The 26,492-nt window shown below is 40.9% G+C and overlaps 1 protein-coding gene and 1 pseudogene across 2 annotated transcripts in view; one reads left to right on the top strand and one right to left on the bottom strand.

The window, feature by feature from the left end:
- The window catches only part of LOC148757269 (uncharacterized), a 496,442-nt gene extending 475,207 nt beyond the window's left edge, over positions 1-21,235 (top strand). Inside the window, exons 3-4 of one of the 2 annotated variants that reach the window (XM_088800794.1) lie at positions 19,597-19,641; positions 20,658-21,235. In XM_088800794.1, coding sequence (XP_088656920.1) covers positions 19,597-19,641; positions 20,658-21,028 — 416 coding nt within the window. In that variant the 3' untranslated portion in view covers positions 21,029-21,235. The remainder of the gene's footprint in view (positions 1-19,596; positions 19,642-20,657) is intronic. The other variant, XR_016022345.1, reaches the window with a different exon arrangement.
- Positions 21,236-21,797: 562 nt separating this feature from the next.
- LOC109439262 (eukaryotic translation initiation factor 4B pseudogene) lies at positions 21,798-25,354 on the bottom strand (annotated as a pseudogene).
- Positions 25,355-26,492: the final 1,138 nt, after the last annotated feature.

The following is a 26,492-nucleotide window of genomic DNA, read 5'->3' as shown; positions in this document are numbered from 1 at the left end:
ACACTGAAGAGAGAAATTGAAGAAGATACAAATAAAGGTAACAATTTACCGTGCTCGTGTATGGGAATAATTAGCATCATTAATATGTCCATGCTACCAAAAACACTCTATAGGTTCAGTGCAATCCTTATCAAAATACCAATGGCATTTTTCACAGAACTAGAACAAATAATACTAAAATTTATACAGATACATAAAAAACCCTTAATAGCCATGGCAATTCTGAGAAAGAAGAACAAAGCTGGAGGATTCATGCTACCTGATATTACACTATACTACAAGGCCATTGTAATCAAAACAGTATGGCACTGGCATCAAAACAGACACATAGTTCAATGGAACAGAATTGAGAGCCCAGAAATACATCCATGCCTATATGGTCATTTAATATTTGACAAAGGAATTAAGAATTTGCATTGTGGTAAAGACTGTCTATTCAATAAACGGTTCTGGGAAAACTGGACAGATACATGCAAAAACATTGAAACTGGACTACCTACTTATGCCATATACAAGAATAAACTGAAAATGGATTAAAGACTTAAGTGTAAGTCTCAAAACAAAAAACTCCTAGAAGAAAACATAGGAAGTAAACTCTCAGACATTACCGTTAGTAATATTTTTATTGATGTATCTCCTTTGGCAAGGAAAACAAAGAAAAAAATAAACAAATGGGACTACATCAAGCTAAAAAGTTTTGTTCACAGCAAAAGAAACCATCAACAAAATGAAAAGACATACTCCTGAATGGGAGAAGATATTTCTCAATGATGTATCTGATAAGGGGTTAATATCCAAAATCTATAAAAACTCATATAACTCAACACACACACACACACACACACACACACACACACACACACACACACACACACACCAGACAGAAATCCAATTAAAAAATGGGCAGAACCTGAATAAACATTTCTATGAGAAACAATGCTCAATGTCACTAATTATCAGAGAAATGCAAATAAAAACCACAATGAAATACCACCTGATTCCTGTCAGAATGGCTATCATCAATAAATCAATAGACAAGTATTGGTGAGGATGTGGAGAAAAACCAAAAACCCTTGTGCACTGTTGATAGGATTGCAAATTAGTGCAGCCACTGTGAAAAAATTATGGAGGTACCTCAAAAATTAAAAAGAGAACTACCCTATGACCCAGCAATTCCACTCCTGAGTATTTTTCCAAAGAAATGAAAAGACTAATTTAAAGATATATGCCCCCCTATGTTTACAGCAGCACTATTCACAATAGCCAAGATATGTAAACAACCAAAATGCCCATCAATCGATGACTAGATAAAGAAACTGGTACATTTATGCAATGGAGTAATGCTCTGCCATAAGTTGAATGAAATCTTACAATTTGCAACAACATGGATGGACCTAGAGAATATTATGCTAAGTGAAATAAGTCAGACTGAGAAAAACAAATATATGATCTCATATATATGTGAAATGTAAGAACAGAATAAACGAACAAACAAAACAGAAATAGAGTCATAGATGAAAAGAACAAACTGATGTTTGCTAGATGGGAGAAGCATTGGGGGAATGGATGAGATAGGTGAAGGGATTAGGAAATATAACTTGGTAGTTACAAAATAGTCACGGGGATGCAAAATACAGTGTTAGAATATACTCAATAATGTGAAAACTATGTACGGTGTCAGATGGGTGCTAGACTTACAGGGGAGGATCACTTCTTAAATTATGTAAATGATTAACCACTGTGCTGTACACCTGAAACTAATATAAAATAATATTAAATGTCAACTATAAGAGACAGAGAGAAAGAGAGAGAGCCAAAAAATGTATACACATATTAAGAAAGGGAAAAACTGTATTAAAATTGTAATAACATATACTGATAACAAAAGATACAAGTCATGTATACACATTTTTTGGTGCCCCCCTCCCTTTCATGGGATGTAAAGTAGAGCATAGGGAATATAGTTAATGGTACTGTAATAGCTATTTACTGTGTCAGATGAGTAGCAGAGTTGCTGTGTGAAGTGTGTAAATGTCTAATCACTATGTTGTTTTGTATACTTGAAACTAATTACAATAATAATAAACTATCACAAATAAAATATTACTTCTAATGATCAATAAATAAAGGTGCAGCAGATCTGTTAAAAAAAAATGGGCCGGCCCGGTGGCTCAGGTGGTTAGAGCTCCGTGCTCCTGACTCGGAAGGCTGCCAGTTCGATTCCCACATGGGCCAGTGGGCTCTCAACCACAAGGTTGCCAGTTCAATTCCTTGACTCCCGCAAGGGATGGTGGGCAGCGCCCCCTGCAACTAAAATTGAACAGGGCACCTTGAGCTGAGTTGCCGCTGAGCTCCCGGATGGCTCAGTTGGTTGGAGCGCGTCCTCTCAACCACAAGGTTGTCGGTTTCGACTCCCGCAAGGGATGGTGGGCTGTGCCCCCTGCAACTAGAAAACGGCACCTGGACCTGGAGCTGAGCTGCACCCTCCACAACTAAGATTGAAAGGACAACAGCTTGAAGCTGAACAGCACCCTCCACAACTAAGATTGAAAGGACAACAACTTGACTTGGAAAAAAATCCTGGAAGTACAAACTGTTCCCCAATAAAATCTTTTAAAAAATAAGATAAAATAAAATAAATAAAAATGCAGGGGCCATAATGTGCTTTACTTCTAGAAAGCATTACCATCTCCTGGATCTCTGTCTCTTTAGTCTCTGGTGCTTAGATATCTGTGGGCCCCATTCCTTGTTCTATGAACAATTTCACATTACTGTGGACATGACCTCTATGAAAGTGGCCGCAGAACTCTAGGTTCTCAATATACATCTTCCTGTAGTTGATCCTTGGGTGCATCTATTTTAGGACCAAGGTACTCCAGCTGCCAGGATGTGTTGCCTGCTAAGCTACCACAGCTGAGCCTTCCTTGTAAATTGTTCTCTCTCAAAGGAAATGTTCTATCCTAGGTCATGCCCCTCCCCAGAGGTAACTCATATCTAATAATTGCCTAGACCTTCTGACATAATTCAGGACAACTGTGAAGGGCTATCAGAGCTCCAGAATTCCCCTGCGGGATCAGCTATGCCCTCTCTTGTGAATGCACCACTGTTCAACTTCTCTCTTTGCCCAGTCCTGCTTCCCTTAGCCTCTTAAGAGTATCATTCCTGAGAACAATCCATGCAAATCTTTACTTCAGAGTCAATCTCCCTGAGAACCTGATGTATAGCATTCCCATAGCCCTATATTTATTGTGACTTCTATGTTGTTCTGTAGTCAACTGCCCTATAATGAAAGAAAAAACTTGCAACATTAAAGAGATCAAAGATCAAGTTTTTGGTAGATTATTTGCAGTAGAATCCATTGAGTAAGGCCCTTAACCCAGTCCAGCCATTTTCTTACTTCTTGATTTCGAGTAAAAAATGTATCATTCCTATGTATTGGCTTCCTCTTGCTCAATGGATAATAACCTATATGATGGGGCGATGGGGCAGAAAAATGAACAGATGGCTAAGCAATACCTAGAAGACTATTAACTGCTGTGGGAACACTTAAACTCTGTGGTGAAAACTCCGAAGTCTAGAGCCCCTTAAGAGTGAGATTCTACAGAACTCACTTCCTTGGAGGTAGTTTTGAAAATACCATTTGCTTCATTTCCTGTAGGTTATGCAACCACAGAATTTCTCTGGGGACTCAGCCACACCCCTAATCTTAACCTAAATCACTGAGTCTGACATGGATTCACAGGAATTTGGCAAGGAGCTCATCAAGTTTTTCTATCAAATTGGATCCAAATGTCGTGTAGGTTGGCTGCGAGTTCAGTTGGAAGAAAAGTAGGCTCAGGCTGCTCTACTGTTAAATTGTGATATTTGAAACTTAAATGAGTTTGGCTTGATTTTAAGACTGAGAGGAAAGTTTTGAGCCACAGTATATAATATAAGCCATTGTCCCACTCAAAAAAGTTTTCACTTTGTTTGGTTCTCATTTCAGATCTGCATCTTACACTGCTAATGTACACAGGTCACTATGCTTGCTTCAAATGTCAAGGCCAGTTCCAAAAAACTTCAAGCTCCTATGCGGTCAAAATATAGTGGAGAAGCAGGTTCCTTAATTCCCTCTAGAACAGAGCAAACCTTGACAAAATGTGGAGAGGGAAATGTATGATGAGGACTAGGGGAATCAGTTCCTGTGGAGTCCAATCAACTGTTGCTGGCTTTGTTGCTACCATGATTGAATTATCTCTTTTCTCTGGGTATTCAGAAAGTGCTAGCCTCCTGCTTCATGGAATAGTAGCAATGGCTAGCATATGCAGCATTGGTTTGGATAAAATTGTAATTTAAAGAAAAGTTTTGCTGCTTACATCAAATTGTCTATTACAACTTCTCCTTAAATATTTCTTTTTCTTTTACTATTTTTTCCCTCAAACAACATCCACTACAATCTTTACTGTCTTCAGGCCTAGTCTACTGCTTCTCTAGAATCCCCCATTACCCTGGCGTACAGCCATTGAGCTGGCCTTTCCCAAGCAGTGTCACATGTTCTTGGCCTTTCTACCTACCCCACCTCACAACACTCGTCTTCACCTGATCCCGTGCCTACCCCTCCACCTCCCACCTCCATTAAGATTCAGCTCTCATAGATCCTGTCCCCTAAAGTCCTAGCTACTTAGATAAACCAGTATGCTATAAAATAAATATTTATGGAAACACCCACTAAAACTGTTTTCAAAATGTGCTTGAGTCTTGACTTTGTCACTCACATGCCCAGTAACACCAAGTAAGGCATTTAGACTATTCAAGCCTCAGTTTCTTCACCTCTAAAATTGAAATAAGAAAAACTTAACTCATGAAATTAAAGTTAACTTTCATGAAAAAACATCTCTTGACTTCCTAAATAAGACTGAGTGCCCCATTCCTGTGCTGCTATGTCACCTGTAATTTACTATCATGAAATCTATAACTTTGCATCCAAATTGCATCTTACCTTTCTCATTTTCACCAGCCTTAGGCTTCTGAAGGCAAGGACTATAGCTGATCACACTTGAAGCCCCATAACTAACAGTATCTGGCATGTAGTTGGTACTCAAAATATGTGTATTGAATGAATGGACCACCTATAAGAGCATTTATAAACAGTAGAAATCACTTCTCTCAGAGATGATATTATTATATCGGAAAATGTCCTTTTTAGACCATACCTTTCCTGGAGAAGACGCTATCATGGAAATGTCAGGTGCAGGAAGATTGTTGCAACATGCACAACACAAGCAGTGGGGAAAGCGAGGGAGGCGGCAAGGGCTAAATTCTATTATAGAAATAAAGAGACCAGAGACACTGAATGCAGAGAAACCACAGAGGACCAAGGAACTCACAGTCTCAAGAGACTGGAGCCCCGAATCGGGTCGTTGTGGGTATTTATTGCTTTTTTACGATAGGCATCACATGATTCTGGGCAGGGTCTGTAAAACTCTTACACCACTAATACAATTAGCATATTTCCAATACCCAATCATATTGTCCCAAAGCAACCTGTGCATGCTGTCCCCGCATGACCAAGGTGCGGTGTGTACAACCCCTGGGGGAGCAGATCTCTCAAGGCAATTATCCCATGAGCTAAGCGGGAGTGAGGTAGTTTCGCTCAATTAACATTCCTTAGCACAATAGGGTGCCGGACATTTGAAGCATGTGTCAGCAGCTTCCAGAAAACATTGGAGGAGGGGCATCCCTCCTAGTTTCAGAGGCTAACTCATGGGGGTCCCCGGGGTCCCGTCTGGCTTAAGTCGTCCCTCCCTTGAGGAAACTTACTCGTCTTTGACTGCAGACCCAGCATACTGGGACCAAGAGAGGAAACCTATAAAACTCAACCCCTAAGAGGGACAACCCGCAACCCTCTTTCCCTAAGGAAAGGATGGTAGGGACAAATTGTTAGGATGCTGTGTGACAACAGAAGATATTTTGAAAAGGGTGGAATTCATGGTGTCCTTAAAATAACTCCATGTAGGTAACCTCTTGATCTCCCTAGACATCCAGCTGGCCCTGGACTCGTGCACCTGAAAGGGGATATCTGAGACTCTTAACTGTCCCTACTTCATTTTGTAGCACCAGTCTGGCTCAATGTTAACCTTAAAGCTGAGATCAAATGTTCCCCACATGTGGAGAGAAGAGGAGAGGTGTCTCATTCTCTCCGTTGACTTACTCTCTTCACCTCATCTCCTCTCCTCCCACATTTTTTTCATGGAAGCTTTAACTAGATTCCCAGAGAAAAGTCTTGCACTGGCCAGACCAGCAGCCTACACATCTGTGGGCTCTGACACTGCTCTAAGCAGCTCAAAATGGGGACAAAAGTTCCCAGTGGGGTGCTTGAACTTTGATGTGATGGGGAGAAAAGAAGAGGAATGGGATGCAGGGCATGTGTGATGCTCCATGTTCACAGAGCAAAGTGATATTGTACAGAAAGACTGCCACTGCTAAATGAGCCTGGTAAGGGGACAGGAAATGAATGGATTATTTCTGTCAAGCATTTTGGGAGATAAATTTCCATGCATCTCATCTTATGTCTAGCAAGCAGAAGCAATGACTGCCTTTGTTCTGGACAATCTTTTCAAGTATATTTCTACAGCAAATGGCCTTGGAGGAAAGAGATAGTCTGGAGCACAGGCCAGGTATTTTACAAAATTTGAGTTCGCTAAGCTCAGGGCTCCTCTCCCATAATGCACCCCACAGTGTGACTAGCTATCACCTGGCTCTTTTCCCATTGCCCTATGGAAATAGGGCCCAGGAAAACAATGCAAATATGCTGATATTCATGTTGCTTGCTATGATGTAAGTAATAAAGTCCTTTGTTTTTGATCCAGGAGTGTCGTATATTGTCAACATTCATGAAACTGTATCGGGTTAACTTGGTAACTTACCAATTACCAATAGCATAAAGTTTCAGACCATTCACAGTCCTTGACAGTGCTCTACCTAAAGGCAACCAATGAAAGAGTTCTTCTCTTTATGGGGCATATGTTAGCCCTATCTCCTATGGGGAAAGACGAGAGAGAAAAAGAGCCCCTATTTATTGAATGTCCTCTGTTTGCCAAGCTGGACTGGAATGAGTTGAGCCTTTCATACATTAACACATTTAATCTTCATAGCAACCCTAGGAACAGACATTATCCTACCCATTTTACAGATGAGGAATCCTAGGCTCAGTGAGGTGAAGTGACTAAGTTCACACACAGTTGAAGCGTCAGTGGGCAATTTAATCTTAGGCCTGTCTGCTGAGAGAGTCTCTGACTCTTCTATTACACCATTCTGGAAAGTCAGTCTTTTCTACATGTTGAATAGGTGACCAACCCAGGATAACATAAGAGATGCTAGCAAGTCTAAAATGATTTCTCTTACCACTTTGTTATTTGCCTCATGATTTTGCCTAGATCTAGCCCTGGATGCAGTCCTATATTCCCAGCTTAACAGAGCACTTTTCATATTTTCAATCTTATGTGATCCTGGCTAGTGCCTTGTTTTTTTTTTTTGTTTTTTGTTTCTTTCCCCTCTACTTGGAAGAAGGACGTGAAGCAATTTCTCTGATATCACCACAGAATAACAGCCTCCAGACTTCACAGTTCTAAAGAATCTTGTTTGGTTTTCAGATGTGACTGGAGTGATTTGCACCCTGATGCTTAGACTAACCATATGCTCAAAGACTGCTCAGAAAGACCGACCCATGCATTCTCCTACTATATACCAGTCTATTCTGCCCACAGCTGTTATTGTTAAGGACTTAGTACCTATATACCACATTGTTTGAGCTGTGCTTCAAGGAATTAGAAAAGCATTTGCCTGGACTAACTACATAGGCAAAATGCAGCATAAGTTGACTTTGTCTTACAGGAAATGGGTCAAGACACAGGCCTCTTTTTTTATTCTATTGTTAAATTAAAGTTTATTTGGGCAACAATTGTTAGCAAAGTTACATAAGTTTGAGGTGTACAGTTCTGTAATACATCATTTACATATCACATTGTATGTTCACCACCCAGAGTCAGTTCTCTTTCTATCACCATATATTAGATCCCCTTTACCCTCATCTACCAACCCCAGCCCCCTTACCCTCTGGTAACCACTAAACTACTGTCTGTGTCTATGGGTTTTTGTTTCTTTATTTGTGTGTCTTGTGCTTTTGTTGTTTTCGGTTGTATATACCACACATAGGTGAAATCATATGGTTCTCTACTTTTTCTGTCTGACTTATTTTGCTTACCATTATAATCTAAAGATCCATCCATGTTATCGCGAATGGTACTATTTCATCTTTTCTCATGGCAGAATAGTATTCCATTGTATATATATACCACAACTTGTTTATCCAATCAGCTATTGAAGGACACTTTCGTTGTTTTCATGTATTGGCTATCGTAAATAAAGCAGTAATGAACATTGGAGCACACGTGTCTTTATGTATAAATGTTTTTATATTTTTTGGGTAGATACCTAGGAGTGGGATTGCTGGGTCATACGGTAATTCTATTTGTAATTTTTTGAGGAACCTCCACACTGCCTTCCATATCGGCTACACAAATCTGCATTCCCACCAACAGTGTATGAGGGTTCCTTTTTCTCCACAGCTGCTCCAACACCTGTTACTATTTGTCTTGTTGATGATAGCCATTCTAACTGGGGTGAGGTGATATCACATTGTGGTTTTTATTTGCATTTCTCTGATGATTAGTGATGTTGAACATTTTTTCATGTCTATTTGCCATTTGTATGTCCTCTTTGGAGAAATGTCTCTTCAGGTCCTCTGCCCATTTTTCAAATGGGTTGTTTATTTTTTTGTTGTTGAGTTGCATGAGTTCCTTGTATATTTTGGATATAAGCCCCTTATCGGAGGCACTGTTTGCAAAAATCTCCCATTCAGTTGGTTGCCTCTTTATTTTGTCGATGGTTTCTTTTCTGTGCAGAAGCTTTAAAGTTTGATATAGTCCCATTCATTTATTTTAGCTTTAACTTCCCTTGAATTTGGAGTCAAATTCATAAAATGCTTTTTGAACCCAAGGTCCATAAGTTTAGTACCTATGCTTTCTTCTATGCAGTTTATTCTGTCAGGTTTTAGGCTTAAGTCTCTGATCCATTTTGAGTTAACTTTGGTACATGGTGACAAATAGCAGTCCAGTTTCATTCTTTTGCACGTGGCTATCCAATTCCCCCAGCATCATTTATTGAAGAGGCTGTCTTTCCTCCATTGTATGCTTTTAGCTCCTTTGTCAAAAATTATCTGTCCATATTTATGTAGTTTTATTTCTGAGTTCTCAATTCTATTCCATTGGTCTACATGTCTCTTTTTCTGCCAACACCATGCTGTTTTGCTTATTGTTGTCCTGTAGTACAAGCTAAAGTCAGGGAGTGTGATACCTCCAACATTGTTCTTTTTCCTAAGATTGCTTTGACTATTCGGGGTCTTTGAGGTTCCAAACAAATCTGATGATTTTTTGTTCTATTTCTTTAAAAAAAAATGCCATTGGGATTTTCATGGGGATTGCATTAAATTGTATATTGCTTTGGGTAATATGGCCATTTGAACTATGTTGATTCTTCCAATCCATGAGTACGGAATGTCTTTCCATTTCTTTGTGTTTTCTTCAATTTCTTTTAAAAATGTATTATAGTTTTCAGCATACAGGTCTTTCACATCCTTGGTTAAGTTTATTCCTAGGTATTTTATTCTTTTTGCTGCAATTGCAAAAGGAATTGGTTTTTTTATTTTATTTATTTTTCTGAGATTTCATTGTTAGTACATAGGAATGCAATGGACTTTTGCATGTTGATTTTGTAGCCGGCAACTTTACTGTATTCATTGATTGTTTCTAATAGCTTTTTGGTGGAGTCTTCAGGGTTTTCTCTATATAGCATCATGTCATCTGCAAAGAGTGACAATTTAACTTCTTCATTTCCAATTTGGACACCTTTTATTTCTTTCTCATGCCAGATTGCTCTGGCGAGGACTTCCAACACTATGTTGAAAAGCAGAGGTGATAGGGGACAGCCCTGTCGTGTTCCTGAACGTAGAGCAAGGGGCTTCAATTTTTCACCATTAATTATGAGATTAGCTGAGGGTTTGTCATATATGGCCTTTATTATGTCAAGGTATTTTCCTTCTATACCTATTTTATTAAGTGTTTTATTCATAAATGGATGTTGTATCTTGTCAAATGCTTTTCCTGCATCAATTGATAAAATCATATGATTTTTTACCTTTATTTTGTTTATGTGGTGTATCACATTGATGGACTTGCGTATGTTGAACCATCCTTGTGCCCCTGGGATGAACCCCACTTGGTCGTGATGAATAATCTTTTTCTTGTATTGTTGCATTCAGTTTGCTAGAATTTCGTTTAGGATTTAATCATCTGTATTCATCAGAGATATTGATCTGTAGTCCTCTTTTAGTGTGTTGTCCTTACCAGGTTTTGGTATCAGGGTAATGTTGGTCTCATAAAATGACTTAGGGAGTACTCTCCCTTCATCAGTTTTTTGGAAGAGTTTAAGCAGGATTGGTATTAGATCCTCTTTGAAGGTTTGGTAGAATTCACTAGTGAAGCCATCTGGTCCCGGACTTTTGCTTTTGGGAAGGTTTTGGATGACTGATTCAATTTCGTTACTGGTGATCGGTCTGTTTAGATTTTCCAGTTCTTCATGGTTCAGCCTTGGAAGGCTATATGTTTCTAAGAACTTGTCCATTTCTTCTAGGTTATTGAATTTGATGGCATACAGTCCTTCATAATATTCTTGGATGATAGTTTGTATTTCTGTGGCATCCATGATAACTTCCCCTTTTTCATTTCTGATTTTGTTTATTAGTGTCTTCTCTCTTCTTATCTTAGTGAGCCTAGTCAGTGGTTTGTCAATTTTGTTAATATTTTCAAAGAACCAGTTCTTTGTCACATTAATTTTTTCTGTTGTCTTTTTGTTCTCTATTTCATTTAGTTCTGCTCTGATTTTTATTAATTCCTTTCCTCTGCTGACCTACAGTTTATTTGTTCTTCTTTTTCTCTAAGTTCTTTTTCTTTCTAGTTCTTTAAGGTGTAACGTGAGGTTATTTATTTGGGATTTTTCTTGTTTCTTGAGATGGGACTGTAATCATATAAGTTTCCCTCTTAAAACTGTATCCCGAAAAATTTGGTAGGATTCATTTTCATTCTTATTTGTTTCTATTATCTTTTGATCTTTCCTCTATTTTCGTCTATGACCCTGTCATTTTTTAAAAGTATGTTGTTTAATCTCCACGTATTTGTGGTTTTTCCTTCTTTATTATTGCAGTTGATATCCAATTTCAAAGCCTTGTGATCAGAGAATATGCTTGGTATGATTTCAATCTTCTTACATTTGCTGAGGTTAGGTTTATGTCCCAAAATGTGGTCTATCCTTGAGAATGTTCCATGTACACTAGAAAAAAATGTATAGTCTGATGTTTTAGGATGAAGTGCTCTCTAAATATCAATTATGTCCATTTCATCTAATGTGTCATTTAAGGCTGCTATTTCATTATTTATTTTATTTTTCAATGATCTATCCATAGCTGTCAATGATGTATTTAAGTCCCCTAGTATAATTGTGTTTTGGTCAATTTGTCCCTTTAGTTCTGTTAGTAGTTGCTTGGTATATTTCGGTGCTCCCTGATTGGGGGCATAAATATTGATGACTATTATGTCTTCTTGTGGTATAGTCCCCTTTATCATTATGAAATGTCCATCTTTGTCTCTTGTTATCTTTTTCACCCTGAAGTCTGTTTCATCTGATATCAGTATAGCTACATCTGATTTTCTCTGGATACCATTTGCTTGGCGTGTCAATTTCCATCCTTTCACTTTGAGTCAATGCTTGTCCTTGTAGCTGAGCTGTGTCCGTTGGAGACAGCATATGGTTGGGTTTAGTTTTTTCATCCACTCTGCTACTCTGTGACTTTTTATTGGTGAGTTCAGTCCATTTACATTTAGGGTGATTATTGATATGTGAGGATTTCCAATCATTCTATCTTTAGTTTTCTCATAATGCTGTGTTTCCATTGTTTTTTTGCCTTTTTGATATTTACTATTATTTCTGAGTGGTGGTATTCTATGATGTTTCCCTGTGTTTCTTTTTTTTTTATTACAGTATACATTTCAGTTCTTGATTTTTTTTTTGAGTTGTTACCTTCAAGTTTATGTAAAAAAAAAAGTTTGATATTTAGAGTATTCTATTTTCTTCAGCATGCCTAATTTTCTTTTTTTCTTTTTTTTTTCTTTTTTAATTTATTGGGTTGACAATGTTTCCATTCCCATGTTCCAGCTCCGGCATTTACTCTCCCCCTTTTTATGTTTTGGTTGCCACAAATTGTCCCTGTTTATTGAGGTCGAATATCCTCCTTTAGTATTTCTTGTAGTGCAGATTTTGTGTTAGAAAATTCCCTCAACTTCTCCATATCTGGAAAGATCTTAATCTTCTGTCATATCTAAAGGATATCTTTGCTGGGTATATTATTCTTTGCTCATAATTTCTGTCTTTCAATAGTTCGTATATTTGGTTCCACTCCCTCCTGGCTTGGAGAGCTTCTGCTGAGAAATCTGATGATAATCTAATGGGCTTTCCTTTGTAGTTTGCCATCTTCTTTTCCCTGGCTGCCTTGAGGATTCTTTCTTTGTCGTTGATTTTAGACAGCTTCAATACAATGTGCCTTGGAGAAGGCCTGTTTGGGTTTTGGTAATTAGGTGTTGCATTTGCTTCTTGGATTCGAGCATCCAGTTCTTTCCACAAGTTTGGGAAGTTCTCATCGACTATTTGTTTGAATATACTCTCTGTTCCCTTCTCTCTTTCTTGTCATTCTGGTATGCCCATTATTCTTATATTGCTCTTTCTGATGGAGACAGAAAGTTCTCGTAGGGTTCTTTCATTTCTTTTTTTTAAAATTTAATTCTATTTTTTTAAATTTTATTTTATTAAATTTATTGGGGTGACAATTGTTAGTAAAATTACATAGATTTCAGGTGTACAATTCTGTATTACATCATCTATAAATCCCATTGTGTGTTCACCACCCAGAGTGAGTTCTTCCATCACGATATATTCGATCCCCCTTACCCTCATCTCCCACCCCCCAACCCCCACCCCCTTTACCCTCTGGCATTTCTTTTAAGTCTCAAGTCTCTTTTTTCTTCCATCTGTGTCATTTCCAGTTTTCTATTTTCGATGTTACTGATTCTTTCCTCCATCTGCTCAACTCTACTACCTAAGCTGGCTATTTCATTCTTCATTTCTTCTGTTGAATTCTTTTTTTTTTTTTTTTTCCCAAGTCAAGCCGTTGTCCTTTCAATCTCAGTTGTGGAGGGTGCTGTTCAGCTTCAAGTTGTTGTTCTTTCAGTCTTAGTTGTGGAGGGCACAGCTCAGCTCCAGGTCCAGTTGCCATTGCTAGCCACAGGGGGCACAGCCCACCATCCCCTGCGGGAGTCAAACCGGCAACCTTGTGGTTGAGAGGATGCACTCCAACCAACTGAGCCATCCGGGAGCTCAGTGGCAGCTCAGCCCAAGGTGCCGCGTTCAATTTTAGTTGCAGGGGGCGCTGCCCACCATCCCTTGCGGGAATCGAGGAATTGAACTGTCAACCTTGTGGTTGAGAGCCCGTGCTCCAACCAACTGAGCCATCCGGGAGGCAGCTCAGCACAAGGTGCCATGTTCAACCTTAGCTGCAGGAGGCAGAGCCCACCATCCCCTGCGGGACTCGAGGAGTTGAACTGGCAACCCTGCAGTTGAGAGCCCACTGGCCCATGTGGGAACCGAACCGGCAGCCCTCGGAGCTAGGAGCATGGAGCTCCAACTGCCCGAGCCACCGGGCCAGCCCTTCTGTTGAATTCTTAATCTCCAGAAATTCTGTTTGGTTCTTTTTTTTAAATTTCAATTTCTTTCGTAAAATGTTAATGTTGTTCTTTGATTGTGTTTCTGAGTTCATTAAACTGCCTTTCTGTGCTTTCTTGCATCTCGTTGAGTTTTTTCAGAACTGCCGTCTTGAATTCTCCATCATTCAAGCCACATATTTCCATATCTTTAAGTTCTTTTTCTGGAGACTTTTCCCTTTCTGAGCTGTCTTGTTGCATTGGTTATTCATGGCAATTAATGATTTATTATTTCTCTTCCTAGACATTTACAGCGTGGGTTCTGCAACAGGTTTATAGGAAGAGGTCTTTCTTTTGTTTTCCAGTACTTGTTGGTAGAATGTTTTATTTTCTCTCTGACTGCAGCCTTTTCCTCTCTCTCACACTGTCGTGTTATGTTTTCTCTGCACTATTCCAGCTTCTCACACAATGGGGGGATTCCCTGGAAGGTGGGCTTCTCCTCTGTTAACAGTTCACCTGGGCCATAGAGCATCACATCCCTGTGTGGATGCGGAGAGCTTTTGAAATTCCAAAACTCTTCCTGTCCCAGATCCAGAGCCCGTCTGTTTCAGCAGTTCTGTTTACTCCTGCAGGAATCTTCCCAGATAGGTGGGAACAGGTGTGGGGCGAGTTGTGAGAATTGGCCCAGAGCAATTGCAGCGACCACCACCACAGCCTGTCCTGCTTCCACAGCTCCCTCCCCTTTGCAGGAACCAGTTGGGCTACATATCTGTGCCTGTGGACCACAGTTCTCAGAATTGCAAATGTTCTGTTCTTTTGATATGACACTGCTACTATTCAGCTTCTAGCACTGGGCAGGTGTGAGCGGGGCGAGCTCTGGGCAGGTAGGGAGGGGGTTTCTAATCTCAGTACAGAAGGCTTCCGTTCTCTGCACCAGTCAGGGCTTAAACCACCATTTGCAGCCTTCTTCCCTCATTCCTTGCTCCGAGGTCTGTGCTGTGAGTGTTGGTTTCAGCCGTGTTATATGCTGTCCCCTCAGCCCTGTGGGCCATAAGCAGAGCCCTAGCAGTCTGAGTTCTTCCCTCTCCCACAGCTGCTGTAGTTCCGGGATGCAGTGAGCTCGGAGCACTGAGCTAGGTCTGCGTCCTGCGCCCGTGCATCTCCGTCTCCGTCTCCACACTTCTCCCTTCCCTCCTCCCCAGCTCACGCAATTTGCCCACCTTTAGGTGAATTCAGTGGTGAGAGTCTTCATCTTGCCTGTCTGCTGTGTAGGGAGTCCTTTGTGGAGTTATAGTTGTTGAATTTGTTGTAAATTCCAGGGAAGATTTCCAGAGGCTCACCTCATGCCGCCATTTTAATGATGTCTCCTGGTTTTTCAATTTGTTGTAAATTCCAGGTGAGATTTCCAGAGGCTCACCTCAAGCTGCCATTTTGATGAAGTCTTTATATTTAAATTTTTAGAACTCCTCCCTTGTCTACTTACTTTCCTCTGCTCACTCTAATTCCTGTGGAGCACAAATTAAGCTTCAGAAAGTACTACTTTGATACTTTTCCTTCTCTATTCAAAAACCCTCCTGGATGCTCATTTCCAATTGAAATAAAGTCAAAACTTGGTGATTCTCATGAAAGATGAAGCCAGGTTTGAGATAATCTGGGCTTAGTCCTATGATGGTAACAATAGGAAAAGAAAGAAAGGAAAGGAGAAACTAGACTTGATATTTGGAATAGATGGGGTAAGAGAAGGTAGCATTATTAAGAACTATGGGCTTAAACCTAGAAGACTGAAAGATAGGCAAATAACAAAAATAGAGAAGAGCACATTTGGAGGGAGAGATAACAAAGTAAGAAGATTTAGAGCTTTAGTAATATCATCTACCACTTAATATGCAACTAGTAGAACACACTAGGTGTTCAATAGACATTAATTGAACAAATTAATAAATGAATGAATAGCCCTCTTAATTTAATTATGCCCATCATTTATTTTGTCTTTATAACACCTCTCTTTGGTGGTTCTTATTATTGTCTCCATGTCATTGACGTCTAAACCTAGGATCAGAGAGACTATATAATGCTCCCAAGATCCCAAAGTGAATAAATGACAATGCTGGAATGTGAAGTTAGATAAGTCTAAGTTACGGTCTATCTGTCATGTTTCTCTCTGCAAACATCTAAGAGTCCAGCACATATATAATTAAAGCTGGCAAGATAAGTCATGACTAGAGAAACAGCTATGGGACTCATTTACCAAAGGTGATTGTTCGTAATTAAAGCCACAGCTGTGAATGAGACACTAGAGGAGTTTTGTAGAGGACAAAAAAGTAGTGGTTCTGAACCAGAGCAATGGGAATGCCAACATTTTGGACATAGAGAAAGAGGCACACTTGAGAACAGCAGAGAAAACAGGAGTAGAATGAACAGAAGAAGAATCATGGAACCAAGAAAGTAGATTCATCAGTAAATATGTGGTTAATAGCATCAAGAGCTGAAAAAAAAAAAAAAATCTTTGAAGGGAGCAATGAGGCAGCATGGTTTAAGTGAAAGGTAAGAGCCTTTCACTTCAGCAAATACCCTGGGTTGGAACCACCCTTTTGCTTTAACCTTGAGCAAGTTTCCTAACTACCTCAAATTTGTTTATTTATCCAGTGGTCATAATACCCATTTGGCAGGATTAAATGAGACAATGGAATGAAAGGACCCAATACGAGTCCTGGCATGCAGTAGAAAACAGCTAACATTTAGAAGGCACAAGGCACTGATCTAAGCACTTAACATATATTGATTCATTTCATCCATACAACCTTGTTAGATAGGTTCTGTTTCAGTAAGCTTCAGTTTGTAGATGAGGGAGACATGAACTCAGAACATTTAAGTAAATTCCTCAAGCTTGTGAGTGGCAGAAGCTGGGATTTAAACCCAACCATTCTGTTCCCACAATCTATGTTCTTAACTACTATGCTATGCTAAATCTTGTTGTACAAATTATTCATAAATATTCATTCTTTTCCTCTCAAGAACAAGTGAGCTATATTAATTTTTTAAGTAGGTCAATTAAAAGTATTTAAACTAGGGGTAAGGAAACAACACAGCATTGTCCATATATGGCCAACTTCCTGTTTTTTTGTATGTCCCACAAGCTAAGAATGGTTTTCACATGTCATTCAGGGAGTCACGCGGAGTCTCTTGTCCCGCTCCCTACATAAGAATGTAGGACATGGTGAGGCCAAAAAGGAACACCCACGGAGCCATAGATAGGGGAGTCAGACCACTATATTCTCACTAGCAGCATCTGCCTCTCTGCAATCCGCTCTTGCTACCTCAGCCACCATCTTCTTGCTAGACCCCATTTGCTGCTAGCATAGCCACAGCAGTTATATTAGTGACCAATGGTTCACTGGTTACAGCTGATGGCCAACTAGCCACAGCTGATGGCCATCCAATCACAGTTGATGGCCATTTACTACCTGAGCCAGCACCTTTCCATGTGAGGCCGAGAGCCTGGAAACTGTACTCCTGGCTCTGTGCCCACTCTCTACCCATACAGGATCTCTCTTCACAATCTACGCGACAAGGGTCTTCCACAAGGGGCCCTGTGCGAGAAGTCTGGAGGTGAGTGCCATATCCTGGACACAGCCAGGATCTCTGGGCACAACCAGGGTTTCTCAGGGAACCACCAGTCCTTCTGGGCACAGCCAGACTTCCTGGGCTTCTTAGGTACCACCAGTCTCCCTGAACACAGTCAGGGCCTCTCAGGCACTGCCACTGTCTCTGGGCACAGCCAGACCCCCTGGACACAGCCAGGGCCTCTCACATATTCTCGGCTGCCGGTCGAGACACAAAAGCAAACATCCATTGGTTTCACTGCATGGTGGTACGTTCCCAAGCAAACAGTCAAGCGGTCCATTAAATTAGGGATGGAAGGCAATTTCCCATAGTCCACAGTCGTTCGCCAGGGCTGTGCGTTAGCCTCACAATATGTGCCCTCTCCGCAGAGTGAGGTCTCCAAGTCCTCCCCAACCTGGGGGTGAGGGTCTCAGCAAGTACTTCCCAGCCCACAGGGCCGCAACGAACTTCACTTTCTCTGGCCTATGCTGGTTGGGGAACTGTCCACATCTTCCCACCCCTCCACGGGGGTCCAGCTGTCCAGCAGCTGCTCCTCCTGTTCTTCCTGAGACTGAGTGTTCATACGCACAAACTGCTGCACTGCCCTTCGGGGAGCTTTGGCCAGCACCGCACCCTGCTCACTGCGCCATGTGTCACGTAGGATGTCATGTGGGGTCTCAGCTCCTGCTCCCCACATAAGAACACAGGATATGGTGAGGCCAAAAAGGACCACCCATGGAGTCATAGATAGGGGAGTCATACCACTACATTCTCACTGGCGGCATCCGCCTCTCTGCAATCCGCTCTTGCTACCTCAGCCACCATCTTCTTGCTAGCCCCCATTTGCTGCTAATGTAGCCACAGCAGTTATATTAGTGGCCAATGGCTCACTGGTTACAGCTGACGGCCAACTAGCCATAGATGATGGCCATCCAATCACAGTTGATGGCCATTTGCTATCTGAGCCAGCACCTTTCCATGTGAGGCCGAGAGCCTGGAAACTGCACTCCTGGCTCTGTCCCCACATCATATTTTCAAATAGTTGCAAAAATTAATAATATCTGACACATTATAATTATATAAAATTCAAATTTTAATTTCTACACAGCAAGTTTTATTGAAATACAGACATCTCCACTTACATATTGTCAATGCCACTTTTCTACTACAAGAGCAAAATTGAATTGTGAGAGAGAGCAATAGTCTGCAAAACCTAAAATATTTACTATCTGGCATGTTACAGGAAGACTTTGCTGACCTTCTGATTTAACTGAAAACTTCCTTTGGCAAATGGAAGAGTAGTAAATTTAAGAGCTTGAGTTTCTCAGGAATGTCGTAGCCCTTCCCCCCTCTCACGTTCTCGATGGGCCGCACACGCAGCTGTGCTTCATTAGGCGATGGTGATGAGGAGGAAATAAATCTCTGACAGAGCAGTTTTTGAATTTCTTGGGTGGAGAAAGAAGATGGAAAGGAAGGAGGCTTGCTGGGTAGGGTGAAAGTGAAGCTTTCTTTTCAGTCCTGAATTATAGCCAGATGAGTTTATCCCTTTTTGTTCATAGAATTATAACTTTTAAGGAGCATAGGAAGTCCAGGAACTCAGCAATCAGAGGAGAAGCAATGACCGAGTCACATCACAGGTGTCTTCTCCCTGGGGCTAGTCTGTGATCAGCAAATCAGACTGCTCAGTCTCCTTTCAAGTGTCTACTTGCTTTTCACTGGGAAATGGCACAACCCTTAGGGCTTTTGCACAGGGCTGGCAGCCAGTTCCCCTGGGTTCTATGTTGAGCTTTGCTGTGGACCTCCAGCATGGTGGCCGCAAATGGATTCTTTTCTTTCTGCCTTACTTAACATAATTAAACTGAATTAAAATAATTTACTAGATTCTTCAGTGTGTTCATGCACCCAGCCTATAAAACAATAGGGTGATAATAGCAGGGATATGTCTGCTTTTTAAAAAAAATTTCTAAAATTATGGTAAAATATATATGTTTACAATTATTACCATTTTTAAGTGTACAGTTCTGTGACAGTCAATACATTCACATTGTTGTCAAACCATCATTCCCATCCATTTCTAGAACTTTTTTGTGTTCTGCAACTAAAACTTTACATCCACTAAATAATAACTGCCGATTTTCCCCTCCTCCAGGGCTTGGCAACCATGTTTTTCTGCTCTATGAATTTGACTTCTCAGGTATCTAATATAAGTGAAATGATACAGTAGTTGTCCTTTTGTGCCTGGTTTATTTCACTTAAATAATTTCTTCTACATTCATCCATGTTGTAACATGTGTCACAATTTCTTTCTTTTTAAGGCTGAATAATATCTGATTTTATGTCATTTTGTTTATCCATGCATCTGTTGATAGACACGACTTGTTTCCACCTTTTGGCTATTGTGAATAATGCTGCTATGAACATGAACATATGAATATCTGTTCAAGTTTCTACTTTCACTTCATTTGGATACATATCCCAAAGTAGAATTGTTGGGTCATATGGTAACTTTATTTTTAATTTTTGGAGGAATAACCATATTATTTCATAGTGGCTGCATCATTTTGCATCCTTCTAGCAGTGTATAATGATTCCAATTCACTCACATCCTTGCCATTATTTGTTATTTTCTCTTTTGTTTTCTGAGGATTTTGTTTGTTTGTTTAATAATAACCCTAATGGGTGTGAAGTGGTATCTCATTATGTTTTTTTTTTTTTTTTTTTGGTTTATGTTATTTTATTTTTTTAATTAAAGTTTATTGGGGTGACAGTTGTTAGTAAAGTTACATAGATTTCAGGTGTACAATTCTCATTATGGTTTGATTTTTATTTCCCTAATGACTAGTATGACTAGTGATATTCAGCATCTTTTCATATGCTTATTGGCCAATTGTATATCTTCTTTGGAGAAATGATGATGCAATTCCAGTGTCCATTTAAAAAAAATGTTTTTTGTTGTTGCTATTGTTGAATTGTAAGAGTTCTTTATATATTCTAGATATTAACACCCTATCAGATATATTATTTGCAAGTATTTTTTTCTATTTCATAGGTTGTTTTTACACTTTGTTGATAGTGTGCTTTGATGCATAATTTTGAAAATTTTATGTAGTCCAATTTATTTTTGTTGTTGCTTGTGCTTTGGGTATCATATCTAAGAAATCATTGCCAAAGTTAATCTCGTAAAACTTTTCTCCCATGTTTTCTTTTAAGTGTTGTCGTGCGGGAGACCCTGCTCGCTGCACCATTTGTCGGGCGAGGCGGCCTGCGGGGTCTGTGCTCCCGCTCCCCACACAAGAACGCAGGATATGGTGAGGCCAAAAAGGAAGACCCACGGAGCCATAGGTAGGGGAGTCATACCACTATGGTCTCACTGGAGGCTGGGTTCACTGGATGTGCGACCTGCTGTCTGTTTTTCTGCCAACCAACCCACGACTCTCCTCCACTCTCCTCGGCTCTCCTCGGCTCTCCTCCGTAGCCGCAGCAGTTATATTAGCTGCCAATTGGCTAACTGGCCACAGCCGATGGCCAACCAGCCACAGCCGACGGCCATCCACTACCCGAGCCAGCACCCCTCCATATGAGGCCGAGAGCCTGGAAATTGCTCTTTGGGGCTCTATCTCCACAATGTTTTATAGTTTTAGCTCGTACATTAGGTCTTTGCTCCATTTGGGGTTAATTTTTATGTATGGTGTAAGGTAAGAGTCCAACTTCATTCTTTTGCATGTGGATATCAGTATTCCCCAACACCATTTGTTGAAAGATTGCCCTTTCCCCATTTAGTGGTCTTGACAGTCTTATTGAAAAATAAGTGGTGGGGGGTGGGGGGTGGGAGATGAGGGTAAGGGGGATCGAATATATGGTGATGGAAGGAGAACTGACTCTGGGTGATGATCACACAATGGGATTTATAGATGATGTAATACAGAATTGTACACCTGAATTCTATGTAATTTTACTAACAATTGTCACCCCAATAAATTTAATTTAAAAAAAAAGGAAAAAAATAAAAATAAAAATAAGTGACCATATATGTGAGGGTTTATTTCTAACTCAGCTTAAGTTTTTATTTGTTTGTTTTGTTTTGTTTTTAACTTTAAAGATCAGATTTATTTGGAGAAAACAAAAAACCCACAACCCAAAGGATGGGAGTCACATTTCAAGACATCTCCCAGGTATTAAGTCTACAGATTACAAATCATTTTCATAAGAGATATTTTTGTACAAATTTTACATGTATAAAGGAGTGGGACATAAATCCCTGTTTCTGTTTTAATGGGAGACAGGGTAGGGGAGTGGGGGGAAAATACTTTTTTGATACAACTATTAGGAAGTAGACATGAAGAGGGCAATCCTTACCTTTTCACCATATACAAATGGAAAAAAAAAATAAAAATAAAACTTTACAACCTTAGGTGTCTCTTTCTAAAAGCCACGTCCTACCTACTACCTATCCAAGCCAGTTATTTAAAGTTATTTCACTTGGTATGTCTTTTGTGTCCACTGGATCAATGATTCATTATGCCCACTGCTGCAGCACTCATAAACCAACACCCCTGCATGGCTGAACAGGGTCTAACCTAGGACAATGGGAGAAGGGCTTACAAACAACAGACCAAGGTGTCATTTCTCTGTAGGTACCAATATTGCCCATAAGGATGCCATCTACTGAGCTGACAGTACAAAGGTGCACATAAAAGCAGGCAAATTAAGCTATTGTGTTGCAAGAAAAACCAGGACCTTGTTAAATAGTTCTCTCCATTATCATTTATTTTCTCAAGGGAAGCTGAAAAACCAAAACAAAACCACACATTGGTTTAGGCCACATTATGAATCCAAACATTGGTGTGGGATTTCAATGGAGAAAAAGAAACTTGAAAAAAAAAAAAAAAAGTCCCAACCAAAAATCCCAATCAAGGTCATAAGAAAGGCTCCCAATTTAACTCTTTATTTATCCATCCTCACTCACCTAAGATCGTTAATTCTGGGGTTCTCTGAGGTGTAAAAGGCGTCAAAGAAGCAAGGGCAAGAGACTAGGAGTCAAAAGATATGAAGGAGCCAAAATTTGCTTGAGAAAAACAGTGGTTCCTCATTTGGCAGCTCCCAGAAGCTGACACAAAATGCTAGATCGGGTATGTAGCTTAAACAGAAGCTGCTTTTTGGGAGGTAACAGGAAAGAGTAGCATGAGGAACTTAACATGACAACTAGAGTCTAAATTTTTAAAGCCTCAAGATTTCAACAGAATATAGATATATTTGAAATTTCAGAAAAGACAGTGTTTAAGAAAGGGTGAAACCAGGACACATAAGAGGCTTGGGAATTCCCACAACCCCTAAAGTGCTTCCTGTTCCAGGAAGTAACCATGTATTCATTGGAGGTCATACCATTTTCCCCTATTACTGCTGCAAAATAATTCATCACCTCCCCAAAGCTCCTTTTCAAACCACTATTTTCCCACTTATTTTGGTCACCAAGCAGTCCTATTCTTTAGTGGCCTGTAGACTCATTCCTAGCTACTCCCCTGGTGGGTAAAAATGAAGGAATTCCCCCTAGGCTGGCCCCTGTAACTCAGAATTAAATAAGAGGGGCTGGCAGCCTCCTGGAGACAAAAACAACCGAGGATGGAGAATTTATCCAGATAACATTTGAGGATGCATGTGTGCCACATTAGGACAATAGGAATTAGAGGTAGAAATCTACTCCATCGTTCTTGCCCTACTGTCCAACCAAATTCCAGACATTGCATCACTGTCACTGCCACTTTGCTAAATGGAGGCCCCTAGGTACTAATGACAGTCAATCGCATGTGTCATAAAAATGCACAACTTTTCTGTTAAAATATGTCCCTTTCTCTCTGGCTACATTGGTGATTTTCCAGTTAGTTCAATACTTTAAAGGCTGCAGCAGCATGCAAAAGAATTTCATTTCATTTCAGTTTTGTTTGTTTGTTTGTTTTTTATTTAAGAAAGGTCTTCAGGAGATGGTGAGTTTTATTTTGTCTCGTCTGGATAGCAGTTTGATTTGCTCTCAAATGTTCCAGGGTGGAGAGAGACTCTGAGAAAGCATAGGATGTAGAGGTCTATTCTGTGTAATCTTCTCCCTCGTTTTCATCTTCACCAACAATGGAGAGAGCAGCATACTTGTTTGCAGAAGTGAACTTGGAAGCTGGATTTTCTTCAGGATCCGGAGTCTTTATCCTTTTTACCATCTTTCTTATCTGACTCCTTCCAGTGGTCTTTGTTCCCTCCATCTCCTGGCCCATGGCTGGAGTTCTCACTTTTGGCCTTTTGGAACACTCACCCCATCCACTTTAGTTTCATCTGCTTTCCTTCCTGGTCCTTCCTCTGATGGTTGAGCTGAAACTGCTTTCCCGCCACCACTCGTCGGGGATTGCTACTCTGTGTCTGAGCTCTGAGATCCAGCAGGAGGGTTAGAACTTCACTTCACCCAAGCATTCTCCTTTAGTGGAGGAGCTAGCATTACCTTCAGAGGCTGTTCAGGTTTGGGAGGCTTAGAAGTTGGAGAGTGAGAGTCTTCTTCCTTATTGAGTGTTTCATTTTCTAGAGACTTCTCACTCTGTCTTCTTTATGCATCCTGATCTGACTTCCTTCTGCCAGAGGTGACTTTGGTCCCAGTCTGTGACTCACTTCCTGTCTATGACACTTTGCGTCCCGGAATTTCTTCACTTTGCCGGCTTGGGTGTCATTCAGGAGGCCGTCGTTCTAGTTTTGGCTCATCCAGCTGATGCTACAATTTCTCCTGTTCCTTCTGTAGCCGTTCCTCTACTTCTAGTTCTCTAGAAGCTGTGTCAACAGGCTTTGTCCCTCCAAAGATTGAGGCTGCTTGACTGGACTAGGAGATGCTAGCAGAGGAATCATCTTCCTTAAGAGTGCTCTGAGGCTTTCAATTCAGTTTGGGTCTTTGAGGGGGACCACTATCATCACGCCTGTAATCATCCAGAGAGTAATCATCTCTGGTGCTCCATGACCGATCATCATGTCTGTCATATCTGTCTTCACAGCAGTCCCCACCTCCTCTCTAGTCATCATCTTTCCGGCACCCACTACCAAATGCTCTTCTGCCACTGCCTATCCTGGAATCATAGCCTGTATCATAGTCTCTGCTGTCCCTGTCATCATAGCGATCACGGTCCCCATATCGATCCATATCCCGGCGTGGACCATAATGGTAACTATCCCAATACCCATCACAGTATCGGTCTGAATCATAAGGATCTCGATACTTGTCACCAAAGCTATCATCCCCTCTTCTAGGTGAGAAGTCATCAAAGCTGTCTGTGACAGGACGGGCCCTCCAGTCTGTATCTGTTTTATCAGAATCCCAATTTCTATCTTGGCCAAAAGAATGATCATCCCTGTCTTTACCCTGTGCTTGATCAGCAATGTCCACTTGAATTCTATTACCTAGAGACTCTTCACTGAGGCTGAGGGCACTGAACAAGAAATCCACATCCTCAAACTCAACATAACCAAAACCTTTCAACCTCTCTGGATTGCTGGATTCACCTGGTGAATGCACTGCACTGATATTTGATCCTCTAAAGAATTCCTTAATGGAGTCTTCTGTCACATCATAGGGCAGGTTCCCTAGAAAAGCAGGGTGATGATTTGGAAAGATGGCTCCTTTCAATACTGGGTTCACAAGCAGCCTGTGGAACAGTGGGCAGGATGAAACGGTCATTTAGAGGTGCCCTATACACATCATCATCATTATTGTGAAAAGTAGTTGAAACATCTCCTTCCAGGTCATCTGTTTCATCAGCCCAGCTGACTGATTTGAGGACATAGGAGCTTCCTCCACCAGTCGCTCCATCCTCAGCCAGAAAGTCTATTAGGGAGATAGTCTTCCCCTTCTTATTCTTCTCTTTTGCTGAGGCTGCCGGTTTGGAGAGAGGGAAAATGAGTCAGCTTAAGTTTTGATATTAGCAGATATGCATCTCAAATCAAGACCCAAGTTGTATGAACTTTCCATAGATGATTTGATTAAAGGGCCAATGTGGACATCACCAAAATGGCAGTATAAGGTGAGCCTCTGGAAATCTCCCCTGGAATTTACAACTATAATTAACATGTTATACAACTATCACTCCACAAAGGACTCCCTGCACAGCAGACAGGAAAGATGAAGAGGCTCACTACTGAATTACCCTAAAGGTAGGCAAATTATGCAAGCAGTGGGAGAGGAAAGGGAGAAGTGTGGAGACGGGGCCACGCAGGCACAGGACACAGACCTAGCTCAGTGCTCAGAGCTCACTGCATCCCGGAACTACCTCAGCTGTGGAAGACGGAAGAACTCGGACTGCTAGGGCTCCGTTGATGGTCCACAGGACTGAGGGGATAGCATATAACACGGCTGAACCCAGAGTTCACAGCAGAGGACACGGAGCAAAGACTGAGGGAAGAAAGCTGAAAATGGTGCTTTAAGCCCTCACTGCCAGAGAGAACGGAAATTAGGCACTGACACTAGCCGCCCCCCACCCCTGCCGGAACTCACCCCAACCCCACCTGCCCAGTGCTAGTATCAGAACAGTAGCGTGTCAGATCAAAAGAACAGAATATTTGCAGTTCTGAGAACTGTGGTTCCCCAGACACAGATTCGCAGCCGAACTAGTTCCGGCAAAGGGGAGAGACCTGTGGAAAGAAGACTGGCTGTGGTGGTGGACACTGCCATTGCACTGGGCCACTTCTCACAACCCACCATGCCCCTGCCCCCACCTATCTAGGCAGATCCCTGCAGGAGTAAACAGAACTGCTGAAAACACGGTCTCTGAATCTAGGTCAGGAAGAGTTTTGGTACTTCAAAAGCTCTGCGCATCCACACATGGACGTGAAGCACTATGACACAGGCGAACTGTTAAGAGAGGAGAAGCCAGCCTTCCAGGAAATCCCACCATTATGTGAGAAGCTGGAATAGTGCAGAGAAAACATAACACTACAGTGTGAGAGAGAAAAAAAGGCTGCAGTCGGAGAGAAGATAAAACATTCCATAAACACGTACTGGAAAACAAAAGAAAGACTTCTTCCTAT

The sequence above is a fragment of the Rhinolophus sinicus genome, chromosome 9 (assembly GCF_057876585.1).
Source record: "Rhinolophus sinicus isolate RSI-liver-muscle chromosome 9, RSI-T2T, whole genome shotgun sequence".
In the NCBI taxonomy this organism is placed as follows: Eukaryota; Metazoa; Chordata; class Mammalia; order Chiroptera; family Rhinolophidae; genus Rhinolophus; species Rhinolophus sinicus.
Note: the sequence above shows the minus strand (reverse complement) of the source record. Positions and strands in the feature narration are given on the sequence as shown.